Below are 17539 nucleotides of genomic sequence, written 5' to 3' on the forward strand. Positions count from 1 at the left end.
TTCATTCCACGTCTGGTGTAACATCTTTGGGGTGATTCTGTCGAAAGCCTGTGCGATTTTGAGTTTCAAATCATCAACAGTACCTTATTTCGGTACTTTACGCACACCATACTGGCGTGAAATTCCCGTTGGACTTGCGTAACACTCTCACACTTAGCATACGAAAGGACACATTTAGCCCGTTGCTGATTCGTAAACGTCATTTTAAAAATAACGAATCAGTTCAAACTTCATTGTTGCCAACACACTACAGCAAAACTTCCATGTTTCAACACGAAAATACCAACAAGAAAAATTTTCTACTATCACATTTACGTTTCTATTAATGTCTTATTTTATCCATACCCAAATGGATAACCCGGTATAATGGGTTCTATTGGATTCGGCAACAGGACCGGTCCGAGTTGCGTATTGTTTCACCTCAACAAGGAACTTTGACCTTATTTAAATTGATCTGGGAAAAGGTACCTGGACCGTATTTAAATTCAGCCGGAATAATGGTTCCTGGACCGTACTTAAATTGATCCGTGAAAAACATTCCTGGACCTTTAACAACCTGGTTAAAAAGGCGGTAAAAGGAAAAAAATAATTCCATATTCCCTGGAACATTAACGCTTCTCTTATGCTACATATTTTTATGCTATTTTCCCAATTGTTACATCTTCGATACATTCCATGTGTAAAAGATTTGTGTAACTGGATTCTTCAGTAACAGATGATAAAATTAACTTTACCCATTCCTTCAAGTTTCCCATTGAAGTTGGTAATCTGTCTGAGTTATATATGTTGACATCTTTTAAAATAACACAACAGACAACACTATAAGAGCGATCTCCACGAGTTGCTCTTGCGGTACCATCATCCATTAATCCATCTCTAACGAAAACATTTGTGACTGAAACATCAAAATGGTGCAGCTTTGTTGAAATAAAGCACACCACCGTGTTTTCACCTTCTTTCCGCTTATTCACTTCCTTTTACCTTCAATGTCTTTCCTTCAGCACGTCACTCAGGGTCTCTTGAGAGCAGATTAATAACTGCGAAAGTTCAGAAAGTCATCAAACGTACATTTCTACCTGGTCCGAGGTTCATATAACACTAGATAAATAAATAATATGATTGGTAACTCTAATTGGCAGTACGTTAACCTTCCTACGGGCGCAATGTCAGGAGTTACATCGTCTACCGCACTGAGTCAAAAAGACACTTTCCATTAAAAAATAATAACATTTGTAACCACAAAACCAATATTCTTTATTTTTTCAAATCAACCTTTCATCAAAGTACAACACTTTAGGCGTTTTTTAAAAATCAAAATAAAAAAAATTAGTATCTGTTTTCTTCCTTTGTTAGCAACAAATTGTGGCGGCAACTCTATTTTATTTATTTCAAAGTACCGGCATGCGACAATTTTTTTCTATTTTAGTTGCTCGACAAGATCTAGGTTACTAAACCAATTGTTATGCAGTTATGTTACGACCAATTCCAAATAAGGGCTCAGCTAATCTTTGAACCACAGTAGTTGGCATATTACTTTTTCAAGTAGGTCCTTCAGGTTGCTTACCACGATAAATGTCTAAATTATAGGAATAAAACAGTAGCCAGGCTGGAGACCTCATGCGTTATTATGAATACTTATGTATTCGAACATTATTTACATTTCAAATGAATAAAATCATTTAATTTACTGAATAAATTTTAAAAATAATTACATTACAAAAAGTTGCGAAATCGGGCCTGACAGATCCCTTTGTCACTACAACAAATCAAGAAGGTTTGAAGCAAACTGGCTGATACGTATTCAATGTAATGGGCGACGACAGTTACCCGATTTCCTCCTTCGCACTGTAAGCGTTGCAAACTTTTGAAAAAGAAAATAGCGAACGCACATTGCAAACGGACCGTATTTTTGTCTCCATTTCCGTACGATTGGTTTAAGAATTTCTTAGGGAAATATTAGGGATAAAACTGCAAGAGCAAATTTTGACAAGCCGTGCATTTAGCGTACGGACTAAGGTCTGGACCGTACGTGCGTACATGTACAGTCAGGTTGGCAACGCTGAGCTTTCACCACTCAATTTTTCTCCTCGTTCTCACACCGATATGCTCGGCCCTGCTCTACATTTAGCTGGGACTGGGTATAGTAGGGGTCGCTCAAGTGCACTTCCTAACGATGCATCATCTTTCTATTTAGGCGTTTGTAACAAATTCTACTTGTCTGTAGATTCCTTCCAGGTAACACCACGAAAGAAACTAGCACCTCTGGGGATGACGCCATATTGATTACCTTACCATATGGCTGGAACAATTGATACAGCAACAAATTTGCATATCATACAAGTCCTTTAATTCACTTGGCATTATACAGTAATTAAATACGTTTGTACACTGAATAAGATACACAAAAGCACACATCCGATAGGCTAGCTGAAAAATGTTCTTCCCGCTGCCGCGAGCCGACATGCACCATGCCGCTGTGTTAGAATATCACGCTCCCAGAAATCCGCTTTCTTGCAAGAAGCTCCCAAGCGGGAGTAAAATAAAAACAAATGACGAGCGGAAAGCAGTACTATATACAATCTTCAACATTCCCCCCCCCCCCCCCCCCCGGTTGGAATGCGTAACATCCAAAGTAAATCATGAAAGTTCAATTGATCTTCCCATCTAGAAGAGGCACAATCTTACTGAGAGCTATTCGGTACACTTCATCCTTGGTGCGAACCACGGCTACACGAACTAAATTGTCTTTCCCTGGAAACACTTCTTCCATAATGCCCATTTTCCAGGATAATGGTGGTAGGTTGTCTTCTTTCAGAAGCACAAGTAGTTCTGGTTGCAGGTTGGGCTTCGTGGTTGTCCACTTCTGACGCTGTTGCATACCATGAAGATAATCTCGGGACCAGTTTCTCAAATCCTTTGTTGAAACTGTTGAACTCGTTTGCCACCTGGAAAGTCTATTTTCCTTGAGATCACTTAAGTCTGGTTGAGGAAAGGAAGTTAGTGGACCACCAATAAGAAAGTGGCCTGGAGTGAGGTAATTAAATTCTTCATGAGAGTCAGGTAAGGATGTAAGAGGTCGAGAGTTTAAGCAAGCTTCGATTTGGCACAAAAGAGTTGACAGCTCTTCGTATGTCAGTACAGCATTCTTGGCGACTCTGCAAAGATGGTACTTCATGGATTTTATGGCGCTTTCTCAGACACCGCCGAATGATGGGCTACGTGGAGGTGAGTTTTTCCACTGAAAGTTTTCTTGTGCTGCATACCTTTGAATGTCTTCACTGAATCCTTGCGATTGAAATAGCAATTGAAGTTTCTGAAGTTCGTTCTTCGCTCCTTGAAATGTTGTGGCATTATCGCTGATAATGGTGGAACACTTGCCTCGCCTTGCTGTAAAGCGTCACAATGCTGCTATGAAAGCTTCAGAAGTAAGGTCTGTTACTAGCTCAAGATGTATTGCTCTCGTGGCTAGGCACGTAAAAAGAGCTATGTAGCATTTCTTTGTGATTTTACTCCTGATTGACCCTACTTTGATGACGTATGGTCCGGCATAGTCTATGCCCACATGATTAAATGCCTTGCTAGGTGTAACTCTGATGGATGGGAGCTGTCCCATTAGCTGTTGTGCTGCGGATGCCTTCAAACGATAACAAGTTAAACACTGATGAATGATTTGCTTAATAACTTGTCGTATTCTAGGTATCCAGTACCTTTCTTGAATGGATGAGATTAAGAATTGGGGTGCTGCGTGCATCAATCGTTCATGCTCTGATGCAATTAGTAGACGGGCGAAGTGACTCTTTGGATGCAAAATGATTTGATGCTTGCTGCTGAATTCCAAGTTGCTATTTTCTAGGCTACCTCCGACACGAAGAATTCCCTGATTATCCAGAAAGGGGTGTAAGTCCTTGAGGATACTTTTATTGGATACTTGCCCTTTGGCAGTGAGATCATTTATCTCTTGGTGAAAGAACGAAATTTGTGTAATAGCGATGCACGTTTGAGTGGCATCTTCAATGTCAATTGAAGTAAGTGGATCGCATTGTTTGTTACTTGCATTTTTACAATTGCGAACAAATCTTTTACAAAGCGCTACAATCCTTAACAATTTGAAAAACGTAGAAAAACTGTTTATTATTGCCTCTGATTGCAGATGAGACACCAGTGTGGTTACAGGAAGCTTTCGTTGTTCAGGAACATCTTTGTTGTTAAGACTTGTGTCAGATTATGATGGCCAGCACGTTTCATTTTCTTGCAACCAAGCTGAACCATGAAACCATAGCGAATGATGGTGAAGATCTTGAGGTTTAACTCCACGGGAGATTAAATCCGCTGGATTATCCTTGGACGAAACATGTCTCCATTGATAAGTTTGAGTAAATTCTTGAATTTGCTCTACTCTGTTGGATACAAAAGGCTTCCATCTGCTTGCTGGCGATCTGAGCCATGCCAGAACTATTTGTGAATCTGTCCACAAATAAACATTGTCAATATTAAGTCTGAAAATTGGCAGAGTCTTGTTGAGTAATTTGGCCAATAAGACTGAAGCGCACAGTTCCAATCTAGGAAGAGTGATTTTCTTGATCGGGGCGACCCGTGATTTTGAGCACAGTAAGTGCACTTCGGTGTAACCTTCTTCGTTTGCTGAACGATTATACAAGCAACTGCCATAAATTTTCTCCGATGCATCGGAAAAGCCATGGATTTGTATATTCTTGACACAACCAGGTGTTAGGATTAAACGTGGTATTTGCCTTTCTCTGATGACTGGTAGCTGAGAATGAAGATGAACCCATTCAACTTGCAGGCTTTCTGGAAGTGGATCATCCCAGTTTATGTTGTGAAGCCACAACTGTTGTAAAAAATACTTATACATTACAGTTACTGGTGAAAGTAGTCCAATTGGATCAAAAATCTGAGCAATAACACTGGCTACTTTACGTTTGGTTGGTTTGTGTGACATCATGTTAACAGACGTGACTCCAATGTTAATCATGAAAGTGTCTGCCGAGGGATTCCATGAAACTCCTAGAGTTTTAACACCCTCGGTATGACAATTAATAAGATTTTGAGTCTCTCTCAGTGATTCTGGAATAGCGTTGAGTACTTCAGTGCTGTTGGAGCACCACTTTCGTAAGATGAATCCTCCTCTTTTCGGAAGTTCTGATAGATCTTGATAAAGTTGTAACGCACCTTGCACGCTACTGCTTCCTCCAACGTAATCATCAACATAGAAATCACGCTGCAACACTTGACATGCGTGTGGGAAGTTAACTGCTTCATCTTCGGCTAACTGCTTCAGACAATTAAAGGCACTTGATGTAAGCTCATACGAGACCGTATTCAATTGAAATACTGTTATGAGTTCCTGAGGAGAGTTTCTCCACAGAATGCATTGCAGTGGCCTGTCATCTGGATGTATGTGTATCATTCTATACATCTTTGTTACATCAGACACCACCTTGTGAGTTCGAAATCTCAGAAGAATGGAAAACAAATCTTCCTGTATGGTAGGTCCAACCATTTGTATGCTATTTATTGATTCACCGCTTGTTGATGGCGAACTCCCATCAAAGACAACACGTATTTTTGTTGTACTGGAATCCTTGAAAACACAATGATGAGGAATGAAAAATTTTGTGCAGTCATTTGTTTGTACATCATTTAGATTTCCTATGGGTTCCATGTGTCCCAACTGGTAATATTCTTGCATAAGTTCTGTATAATCGGCCTTTAATTGTGGATGACGTTGAAGTCTCGTTTCTAATTGGTGAAATTGAGTTAATGCAGAGTGTGAGGAGTCACCTAACACTGAACGATCCTTACATAATGGCAACCTGACCGTAAAACGGCCACTTTCATCTCGTGTTACATTTCGCTTAAAATGTTGCTCGCAAGCAATTTCTTCTGGTGATTGCAGTTTCGTGTGGATCTCCTCTATGATCCAGAACTGGTGGAGTTGCGAGTTGAGAGAATCTTCCTTTCTCGTGAAAAATGACCTAGATGTTGCTGAAAACGTCTGCATCAAGCAGAATCTGTATTTTGCCCGGTGAACAAAAGCTTGAGTCTTCTAAACAAATATCTGTTGGAATGTTCCATTCAGATGCATCAAACATTTCTGAAGGCATTAGTCCTGTAATGGTTGGCAACACTGAGCACGAAATACTTGTCGTAAAATTGCTATTATTAGATCTGAGACGGATCTCTACTGAATGACTCGATTCAGCTGACGAATTGTTGATTCCCTGAATGGGAACTCGATTCTTTACCTTTCGAAGACGATGACTTTGAACAAAATCTTCAACAATGAAATTATTCTGACTCGCCGTGTCCAAGAGAGCATGATAATTGACCTAATTGCCCGCTATATCTTGTACTTGAACAATTGCCGTAGCAAGTAACACCTGTGACGCGCTTTTCTGCTTAATTGAACAATACGAAACTTGAGGTTCTTGATCTGAATGCTGTGAAGAATTGCTTGTATTATTTACCATTGATGAGTTCACATGACCCCCAAATGACGTTTCACGCTGCTGGTTTACATTAAATTTACCTTCATCTACATGAAGTAAAGTACTATGCTTATGTTTACATCGTTTGCACGCTCCATATTTACACTGTCCCGAAACGTGATTGTTGCTGCTAAGACAGTTAAAACAAACGCGATTCTCACGTAAAAATTTATACTTCTGTGAAATAGAAGCTTTCTTGAAGGCTGCACACGAAAATAAGCGATATTTGTTTGCTTTACAAAACATGCACAATGAAGAATCTGTTGTAACATATGACTTCGAAGATTGTTGACATTTAGCACTGTACTGTTTGTTCATATTTGTAGATGATTTTGTTGCTACCTTGTTACCTTCACTCGTAACTGGATTAATCTTTTCAAGAGCCTGGCATCTGTGCTCTAGAAAACTAAAGAGCTGATCTAATGTGCTAAATTCAGTATCATTACTTTCTAGTTCAAATGCTCTTCTCGTTGCAGGATCGAGATTTGAAACAAAATGCTGAACTAAAATTATGTCAGTTAACGACGTGTCGTCAGCTATCATTTTGAGCTCCGAAATAGAGCTAACTGCAGTGTTTGTAAATGCACGAAGTTCCTGACAATTCTCCTTTACAACAGGATTGATATGTAAAATATCATTTACATGTGAGACTGCAATCAACCTTTTATTGTCGTATCGCTCATTGAGTTGCTCCCAAGCAATAGCGTAATTTGCTTCTGTCATTGGCAAATTTTGAATTAGATGTAAGGCCTCGCCTTTCAACGTAACGCGCAAATACTGAAACTTCTGAACATTTGAAATATCTACATTGTTCTGTATCAGCGACACGAACGTGTCCTTGAAAGACACCCACTGCGTGTAATTACCGCTAAAATGTGGTAATGCAATTGCCGGCAGTTGCATCTGCTTATTTGAAGTTTTAGATACACATTTGTTTTCTACACATGTTGATTTATCATGGTTGTCAATTAATGTTTCCATCTGTGACTTTAAATCGAAATACATTAGTAGTTATATTGGGTTTCTTCAAACCAATACTTGGTACGAGGCCTATTATTTTTATTAATTTAAGCATAATGGTAAACCTTTTTTGATGATGTTTTTGTCGATTTTATACTATTGCAAATCTGTGATTTTTCACCTCGTACTTGATACGAGTGTCGAGGTCTATTGTTTTTTATTAATTTAACCACAGTGCTAAACGTATTTTGAGGATGTTTTTGTTGATTTTATACTATTGCAAGTCTGAGATTTTTTCATCTCGCACTTGATACGAGTGTCATAATTTCTTACGAGTTAAATGCGAAAAAATAATCAGCATTGCTAATTTAAGTAAAAACATGAAAATTTGCATTGTATCAACCGGACATGGAACATTGAAAAGAAAAATTGATCATCCTGAAACTGAAGCTTCTACTTCCAAACAAATGAAGATGTCTAATGACCAAAAGCCGATTATATCTGCATTCAACAACCAACTTCTGGATTTTCTTTTTACTTCGAAACCAGGCTGTGATATTTCTAGTTTTTTGAGTGAAATTAAAACATCTATCATAAATATTTTGAAAAATAAACTGGAAAACAACTTCATAAAAGTATATGTTGATCTAATCTGTAAATATGAGAAAACCAATGATACAAGAAATATTTTTTTTCACAAAAACGAAAAACCAAGTTCTTTATTTGGCAGACATTGATAATTTGAACGTTTTTTATTCTAATCTTACTAGTCAATTGATTAGAAAACACGACGAGTTCGAGGGTGAGTGTTCGGGTTGGTTTTTATGCAGAAGTCCTCACAGATTAATTGCTTATGTAAACATATTTACAACTTTTTCTGCTTCCAGCTACGTTCCACTTCCGGTAGAAAGTCAGCATCAGAGAGCCGTGCTGAATATTCATAACACCGATAATAAGTGTTTTATGTGGTGCATTTTAGCGGCGCTTCACCCGGTTCATTGTTCAAATCATCCGGAACAGGTTAGTCATTACACACAATATGTAGGCGAGATAGAATATGCTATGACAGGCATCGACTACCCTGTTGCTATTTCTGACATAACAAAGTTTGAAAACAGGGTACGAAATGGAGAAGGAAAACGATTAGCTATAAATGTATATTCGTATACTTCAGTTAAGCATTCTGTGCATCCCGTTAGGATAACTAATATTGTTGATGACGAAGCCATGCAAATCAATCTCCTTCTTATTGCTGACGATAATGTTCATCATTATACGTTAAATCGTTCACTCTCCCGACGTAATTACCAACATTTCAAAAATCAAGAAATTGCCAAACAAAAACTTGCTGAACATAAAATCTACTGGGGAGTTAACAGACCGGCTCGCATGTTAATGCCCAAAGCAAATGAATTTGAAGAATGTAAAATGCACAAGGCCTTTTTGGAACATCCGGCCATTATCATTGCAGACTTTGAGGCTTTTCTCAAACTATTGTCTTATTGCGATCCGGATCCCGAATTTTCTTCCACAACACCGTACCAGCTTCATGATCCAAATAGTTTTGGATATGTTGTTGTTTGGCAGGATAAGATAGATAAACCATATATATATCGCGGACCGAATGTTATTAAACTCTTTTTTAAAAAGATGGTGGAGGAGGTTAAGAAAATTGGCAACCTCCTATGTCTATCGAAATCAAGGCTTCCCTTATCTAGCGATGAACTTCAATCTTACAATAACATTGAAACGTGTCCGGTGTGTGATCAACATTTTACGGATGAGAATCTTAAAGCATTTCACCATAATAATTTCACCGGGAACTATATTAGTGGAATCTGTAACACCTGCAACCTCAAAATCCAGAAGCCTAAATTCGTACCAATATTTTTTCACAATGGATCCAATTACGACTTCCACTTTTTAATTAGGAATCTTGGATACGATACGCAAAAAATAGATATTCTTGCTCAAAACGAAGAACGTTATATTTCTATAAGTAAGAAAGTTAAAATTCCAAGAACGGATGAAATCATAGAGATGAGGTTTCTAGATTCTTTTAGATTCCTATCGGCAAGTCTCGAAGATTTAGCGAGTAAACTTACTGACGAACAAATTAAAATTACAAAAGCTAGTTTTCCCAACATACACGTAGAATTGATTAAACGTAAAGGCATTTATCCTTATGAATATGTAACCGATGAATCTAAATTTGACGATGACACTCTCCCACCTCAAAAAGAATTCTTCAGTCAACTGAAAAAAAACGGAATTACGAATGAAGAATACGAACATACGAAATTAATATGGAAGGAATTGAGATGCAATACTGTCGGCGATTATCACGATGCATATCTCAAATTAGACGTAACAATACTTGCTGATGTTTTTCAGCTATTTAGAAAAACAGCAATAAATATTTATAAATTAGATCCAGCATACTTCTACAGTCGTGCTGGTTTGACGTGGTCTGCTATGTTGCTCCAGACCAGGATCAAGTTTGAATTGATATCGGACGTGGACATGTTACTTTTTATAGAAAGGGGGATACGGGGGGGGGGGATGGTTCAATACTCGCAGAGACACGCAAAGTCAAACAATATTCACATGTCTAGGAATCAAAACGATGCAAATCGACCATCGAATTAAATATTTTACGCTGACGTAAACAATCTCTACGGTTTCGCAATGATACAAGAACTTCCATACGGAGGATTCGAGTGGATAAATCCTATTTCAATTGATAAGGGAAGGGTGTTCAAGTAGTAAATGTGAGAAGAGTTCTCAAGTTCAAACACTCTGCATTGTTAAAATGTTATATTGAGACCAACACGAGATACAGAACAGCTGCCATTTCAGAATTAGATAAAGATTTTTATAAACTAATGAATTGGTTTCAGATAACAATAAATGTAGAAAATTGGTATCTAATCCTAGATTCAAATCGCGAAAAATTTACAACGAGAATTTAACACTTTTTAATCTAGATATGAAATTAATAAAATTCCGATAAATCTATTTATGTTGGTGCAACAGTTCTCGACTTGTCAAAACTGTACATGTTCGAATTTCATTATAATATTATGAAACCCTTCTATAATGATAAGCTGTCAATTTTGTACATAGACACCGATAGTTTTATTTATGACATATAAACACCTAACCTCTACGAAGATCTTAAACATCCTTCCATGCTTGGGTATTTCGACACTTCTTCCTAGCCTCAACCTAACAGATTTGAAATTCCTTCCCGCAACAACAAGGTTCTCGGCAAATTAAAATATGAATGTAACAGTAATATTATTGTTGAGTTTGCTGGTTTGCGTTCGAAGATGTATACATTCAGAGCAGAAAGCAGCGTCACAAAGAAAGCAAAAGGAACGTGCAAAGATACCGTGGAAAACAAACTAACATTCCAGGATTATATTGATTGCCCTTCTTCACAGTCGAGGATACTTCGAGAGAATAATAGAATACAAAGCTCAAACCATGAGATTACAACGAATAAAATAAAAAAATTAGCCCTGGATCCACACGACGACAAAATGTGTATTCTCGAGTGTGGAATCCATACTTTGCCTTGGGGACACTTTAGTTTAGAAGTTAATAATAATTGCGCTCAACACGTGTGAAAAAAAATAAACCTAACATCCAACCAAAATTTTGAAAATAACAAAAAAAATCTACACGTAGTCTAATTTTTTATATATTATTCTCTCCTATTAAAATTTTTCTATCACTCTTTCATTTTTTACATCATAAATATATGATTTCTCCGCAATTAAAATTGCACTACATATTGTATTTTCAGGTAGAGTTTCATGAAATTCGCATATCAATTTAATATTTGTTCGATCATTTATAACTACCAATTTTCTTGTTGATGCATTGATTAAAAACATTAGTGTGTGAATTATGAGCTCATCTGGATTATAACACATATCTATGTTACCTTCAGTTACTCTTTTAAATGAACTATAAGCTTCATATAACTTCAAATAATCTTGTTCTGAAATATTTAAATTGTAATTTTCACGAGGAAATACTTCATTTCTGCCATTCTTCAGATACACATTTTTAACTTTACAATTATCAAACTGGCTGCTATCTTTTTCCTGATTGCCATCTCTCCTTGTTTGAAACAGCACAGCTACGAACTCTGGCATGTCATATTGTAAAGATTGGAACTAGACTGGTGGGATTGGGGAATAGAAGATAGGTTCCATAAATTCCGAATTCGGTTTAAATGTAGCAATAATACCTGTCTCCTTGTGACTGCCAATCGAATTTTCTTCTGCTTGATAATCATACCTTTGCCAATTTTACAGTGAATATTCAATGTCTCTATAGCTAAGAATTTTGGTATAAATTTACCTATGTGCCTAACACCTGGTTCTAATTTGCTATTGTTCTCAAATCCTAGAAGTTCTCCCATGGTAGGTAAGTCCACTGTTTCCTTAGTAGTTACAATCTCCGCTCTGTGTGTTACAGAATTTTGAGAAAGCAAGACAGTGTTTGGAAGTTCAAATTGTAAAGTAGATATGTTATACTGTCCAGGAGGAATAATTATTTTTTCATTACCTACTAATATAGTATTGTTGTAGGTAGTTACATTCGGTATCAGATACATACTGTAGAATGCTCTTAGAGCTATGGATTTTGGATAGATAATATCATTGTGAAGATGTAGTTTCAAAACCGAAGTCTCGCTGGAGAGATGAAAAATTCCCAAATTTAATATATAATACAGCTTTTTGAAAATCTTTTAATTTGATGTTTGGTATTTTATTTAAAATTCTGAGCATCGTAATGCAAACATGACCACATATAATTTGATCGAAATCTTGAATACGATCGTCGTTGTAATAAATTTTGACATGTTTCAAGTAACGAATTAATTCTGTAGGGGGTAAAAAAAGGTAAAGTGCTCCCCTGTGCTTATCACCACGCCATGAAGGCGTATAGGGGGTGTGGGGGTAACGCCACACACTTTCTTGATCCGGCCATGAGTGGGGGTGATGTGATCAGCATCACGCCCCTGACCGCCTTTACCCCCCAGGGTTTGCCCCAGGTACCCATGTTATTCGACGCTGGGTTGGCGCCGGGGCCGCTTCCACCGTTAGAAAAGTTCCCGGATTTGAACCGGCCGGGGATCGAACCCGGGACCTTGAGCATGGTAGTCAGACGCGTTACCGACTGAGCCACCGCGGCCACCCCTCCGAAAGAATCGAAAATAAAAATATTGTCATTTTGTTCATAATAGCATATCCAGTGAGTATCAACGTTTTCGGACTTGTCCAAATTCACCACGCCACATTCTCGAGAGTGAGGACTACCTTTAGGGAGATAATCAGACATGAAAAAACTCCCCTGAAGTGTTTAATTTTAATATTTTAACTAAAGATTCAATGTCTTGATTGGTAAGAGCTTCTTTTCTTTTTTTAATTTTCTGAGTGCTCTACACTTCACACCTTTGCCTATGTTTTTCTCCATGGCAAGATTATGACGCTTTTGCTCTTCTAGTTCTGCCTTATTTTTTTCGAATCAAAATACAATTTTGGCAAAAGCAGCACTGCCCCCAGCTAAGCTCCCAACTGCCCCCAATGCAGCCAGGATAGCTGGAATGCTGAATATGAATCCTCCACTGTGTGTTTTCTTTCTTGTATTTTGCAATCGTTTTAATTGTGGCGTACTGAGTAATAATTTCATTCCATTTCCTTTGGCTATACATTGTCTCTTCTTTTCTTGTTGTTTTTTAGTTAAAATCGAATTAAGTTTTGAATTTTTAAGATCTTGATATGGTATTTGGTATACAACGCCTTTTGATTTCATGTTTTATTATTATTATTATTATTATTATTATTATTTTACAAGGTATTTATATTACAAACCCCACCCTAATTTTTGTTTTGTATTCATAGCAATAGTTGTACCCAACGCTGTTATTTTTTCACCCAATGATGCATCTCTGCTTGTTAATCTTCCAAAAGCTGCCTCTTCCAGTTTTTGATCAGAAACATGACGATCATTCACATCTTTGTGTGTGTTGTATGCAATATCATGTTCTTTACAAGCTGCATCCAGAGGATTAATACCCCTATCCCCTCTTTCTATTCGTTTGTTTTGTACCAGGACCACAATATTGGTAACCAGATACGTGTAACTCGAACGGAAGTTTATTATTAAGATCATTCACTAAACCTCGACCCTCTGATATATTCCAGAATTTAGGAGGTAAAGTATTAATAATTTTAATTAAGTATCCTATACTTTCGGATCGTTTACAATAAAATTAGCTAATTTATCACTAATCATGTTTACAATACCCATTTTCTCATTATGGAAATTATTGTTCCCAGCATTTTCCTCCCCTGCTATAACCAGCAACCTATCTATAAGTTTTCTCACATCGTTTATCCATACAAATTCCTTAGGTAGAGTATTGTATTGTTTTATACCACTACCGGTTTTAGTTGATTCCAGATAGGTTTAATCAGATTTTTGTAGTTATCCCCGCTGCTCGATTTCACACGCTTTTGACTGGCATCGTTATTTTGGTACAAAGCATCAGAGAGTGTCAAAATTTCAGAGTAACTTTGATAATCATCTTCTGTAATATGTTTTGGTTGTTCTTTTGGTAATGTGCTCCCATAGCCCTACGGTACCAGGATATCTGGACCAGCTGTTTCTCACACCCAAATTAACTTTTATGTTGTCCCCTTCGAATGTAACTTTAGACTTGCCAATTTTCCATACCACACCTTCATTACCCTCCATAGTTGGATACAATCCAAATACTTCATCTTTTTCGAAATTTCCAGTACTCAGGTAATCCCTTGCCAGGGGACCCAACTCGATTATCTCTGATTCTTCTATAGCTGCTTTAGCAGGTGGTTCCTTAAGTACCAGAGGAGTGTGGATACTAGATAATGGTGTAGGAGGGAAATCTGCATAATTTTTAGCAGTAAGAGGTACCAATTCATTGATGAGGTTTTTATTTTGTTCTGTAACACTCTTAATCTCTTTACCGAGACCCCTGATTGCATCGATAAAAGGTTGGTCTTGACACTTGTGTTGTTCGTAAAAACCTCGCTTATCTGATTTCCAACCTTTGAAACGTTTGGACAAGTACTCTCGTAATTTCGAATTATCTTCTATTTTATGTTTTGTCATATTTATTTTTATATTATTAGTTATTTTATATCGTTTCAGTGTTCAATAAGTCGTTGATTTTATTTCTAAACTTACCATTGTTAGGTTTCCGAGTCATGTCGATAGTAACAAATCCAAAATCGTCGCTGTTCCAACAACATGAACAGAATTTTGAAAATTGGTTGTAATTTGAGTCTCCTCCCACATAATCATCGTATGCATGTTTTAAATTAGTATGATTTTCACGAAATAAACAGATTAAGTTTGAATTATCTTGAAGTAATTGTTTGGGAATTTTGGAACAAGTTTGAGCTAAATAAAAGCAGTCTATTTCTTTGTGACGACCCTGTGTAAAAAAAAATAATAATTTCATTCTGACTTTCCAGAATAACATCATCGAATACCACAACAGAATTTTTCAAACATTGGTCGAGAGGTTTTATTGTTGATGCAAATGTAGCTATGCCCAGTCCCTAGTACAGCTTCATGTGTTGTTGGTATTTCGGTTGTTCTAAACTCTTTGAGAATACATACAATATTTGGATTTCTATTTTTCCAATCTAGCCAATTGGGGTCAAGCAAGAAATTATCAACCAGCAAAGTGGTTTTTCCACAACTTGATGGGCCTGTAATAAGGCATCTTATGTTATCAGGTAACAACTCTCCATTTTTTATTAGTTTCCACTACATCTGGTAAACTCTGTACCACATTCCACGTTGGTGTCGAAGAATCACCTGGTTTGCTTCTATCCAACTTTTGTCTGGCAGACCTAACCATTTCACATACAATTTATTATTTTTCTTCTTCAATATTTTCTCGATTAGATATGTATCTCGATATTTTGTTTTACTAAGTTCCTCTTCATAGAATCTCCCTTTCAATATTTTGTTATGATTATCTTCTATTATATATGTATTTCTATTCCCTGGTAAAACTTGAACCACTGAGAATAACTCCGTACTCCAATTTTTAGTGAATCCCTTCTCCAATAACAGTTTATATTTTCTGACCCTTACCTAATCCCCTATTTTAAACTTTGGCTTCTTGGTAGTATATTTATACTTTTTACAATAAACAATGGAAATCAATTGTTGCTCATCAGATTTAGTTACCTCAGCAGGTTTCATGTGAATAGTACTGTGTACTGTATTGTTGTAATCATGAACTAGCTCGGGTAAAATTTGCACCCACTTATAATTGCCCTGTAGAGTAAATTGTCTCCACATGCGATTTCTTAATGTTCTGTTGAATCGTTCCAGTATACTAGCTTTCAGATCACTGTATGTAGAATAATGTTTAATATTATGTTGTTGCATTAACTTAGCAAATGTAGAATTGTAAAATTCTTTCCCTCTGTCTGTCTGTAAATATTTTGGTATCCTTCCCTCACTAAATATCAACTTAAAAGCCTCGGTAACACAAGTACTAGTCTTGGAGTTTAAGGGAACAGCCCATGCATATTTCCTAAAAGTATCAATAACTGTAAGCATATATTTGAAACCATGATTTATCTTATCCAAATTTTTTAAAGTCCCCCTTTGTAGGAGCCATCTCGATGAGATCTGTTTGGAAGAATTCATTTATACCTTTTGTTACTACACTTAATCGCTTGTAATTGCGACGTTCTTGTTTGTGTAATTCATGAACTATATCTTGTCTTGACATCGAGTTCGAAGTGAGAATATCGCATAAAATGGATTGTCCTCAGGGTATAACCCCTTTATGTCAAATACTAGGGTTGTCACCAATTTCAATATCAAAAACTGATAATTGTTCGTCGTCATGTACTTTATATTTATTGGTAGACTCATCCCAGTATGCAATAGGTATTTGAACTGCCTTGTGTATACCATCTTTTCGCACTATAGTAAACTGAGGAACTTCAATATGTTTTCCATGTTTTAGAAAACTAAACTTTAGAAATCGTAAACTGCCATCAACAAAAAAATTCATGTACCTGAGTGTACGGATATAATTTGTAAACATTGCCAGCATTGATGTACGTCCAGTGCCCTCGAGCATTTGGAACACTTAGTAACATAACAATTTCCATAGAATAAAATTGACGAGTATCTACGTCATCTAGTCTGCTTAATACCGGTTCCAAGTGTTCGTTGATAGTACGAACCAACTCATCGTAGCTAGGTTTGATTTTTACATCAACATACAGTTGTTTATATTCCTCTTTGAGATCGTGAAGTTGAGTAGCAAAACGTGATAAAGCAGATTCTTGACTTGCTTCAAGAGTAGTAATTTGTAACGTAATATTAGAAATAATCTCCTATAAATTTTCTACAAGTCTCAATTTAGAACTATGGGTAGCAAGTTCGTGTACTTGACTTCTGATTTCTATAAATAATGCATGTAGTTCTTTAATTATTTGATTGTTGGGGAGACTATTAACAGTTTCTCTGATTTGCGCAATTTCTGCTTGAATGTTTTTGATATCCTCAGATTTTAAAATTCGATGTACTGCTCTCCTCATAGCTCTGATTTCCTGAGAAGTAGGCAAAGCACCTACAGTATTCTGAAGTGTGGTAAGAGTTAATTTTATAGCATCGAGTTCTGTTACATCAGCTGCATTTTTCAAAATTTCTTGCAGTTGCGTTATGTCATCCTACGTAGGTGTAGACTGTTGCAGTGTCTCTAATTCACTCTGAATGTCGTCAATAAGATGATGGAAATGCGATAATTCTGATTCAGTATTCAAGCTTTCAAGCTTAGTAACTTGCTGTTGAACTATAGCTAGAATATCAGTAATACCAGGCAGTTTCGATTCCAGAGTTTCCTGTACACTTGTTAGCTCATTTTTCATAGTAGTCTTTAGTAGTCTTTGACGTTCTTGTTTCTAGGAATACAGGCCCCTAAAAGGAGGGGGTTACCCCATCAACTCCCCTTGGGCACGTCACTGATTTAT

General features: G+C 36.9%; 2 protein-coding genes across 2 annotated transcripts; both read right to left on the bottom strand.

Moving 5' to 3' along the window:
• Positions 1 to 2647: 2647 nt before the first annotated feature.
• On the bottom strand, positions 2648 to 3175 carry LOC145998671 (uncharacterized). The gene has a single exon (XM_083135137.1). The coding sequence runs from the start codon at positions 3173 to 3175 to the stop codon at positions 2648 to 2650; it is 528 nt and encodes a 175-aa protein (XP_082991263.1).
• A 1047-nt stretch (positions 3176 to 4222) lies between these two features.
• LOC145998672 (uncharacterized) lies at positions 4223 to 5521 on the bottom strand. Its single transcript, XM_083135138.1, has one exon. The coding sequence runs from the start codon at positions 5519 to 5521 to the stop codon at positions 4223 to 4225; it is 1299 nt and encodes a 432-aa protein (XP_082991264.1).
• Positions 5522 to 17539: the final 12018 nt, after the last annotated feature.

This window comes from Lepisma saccharinum, chromosome 14 (assembly GCF_977018435.1).
Source record: "Lepisma saccharinum chromosome 14, izLepSacc3.1, whole genome shotgun sequence".
Taxonomy (NCBI): domain Eukaryota; kingdom Metazoa; phylum Arthropoda; class Insecta; order Zygentoma; family Lepismatidae; genus Lepisma; species Lepisma saccharinum.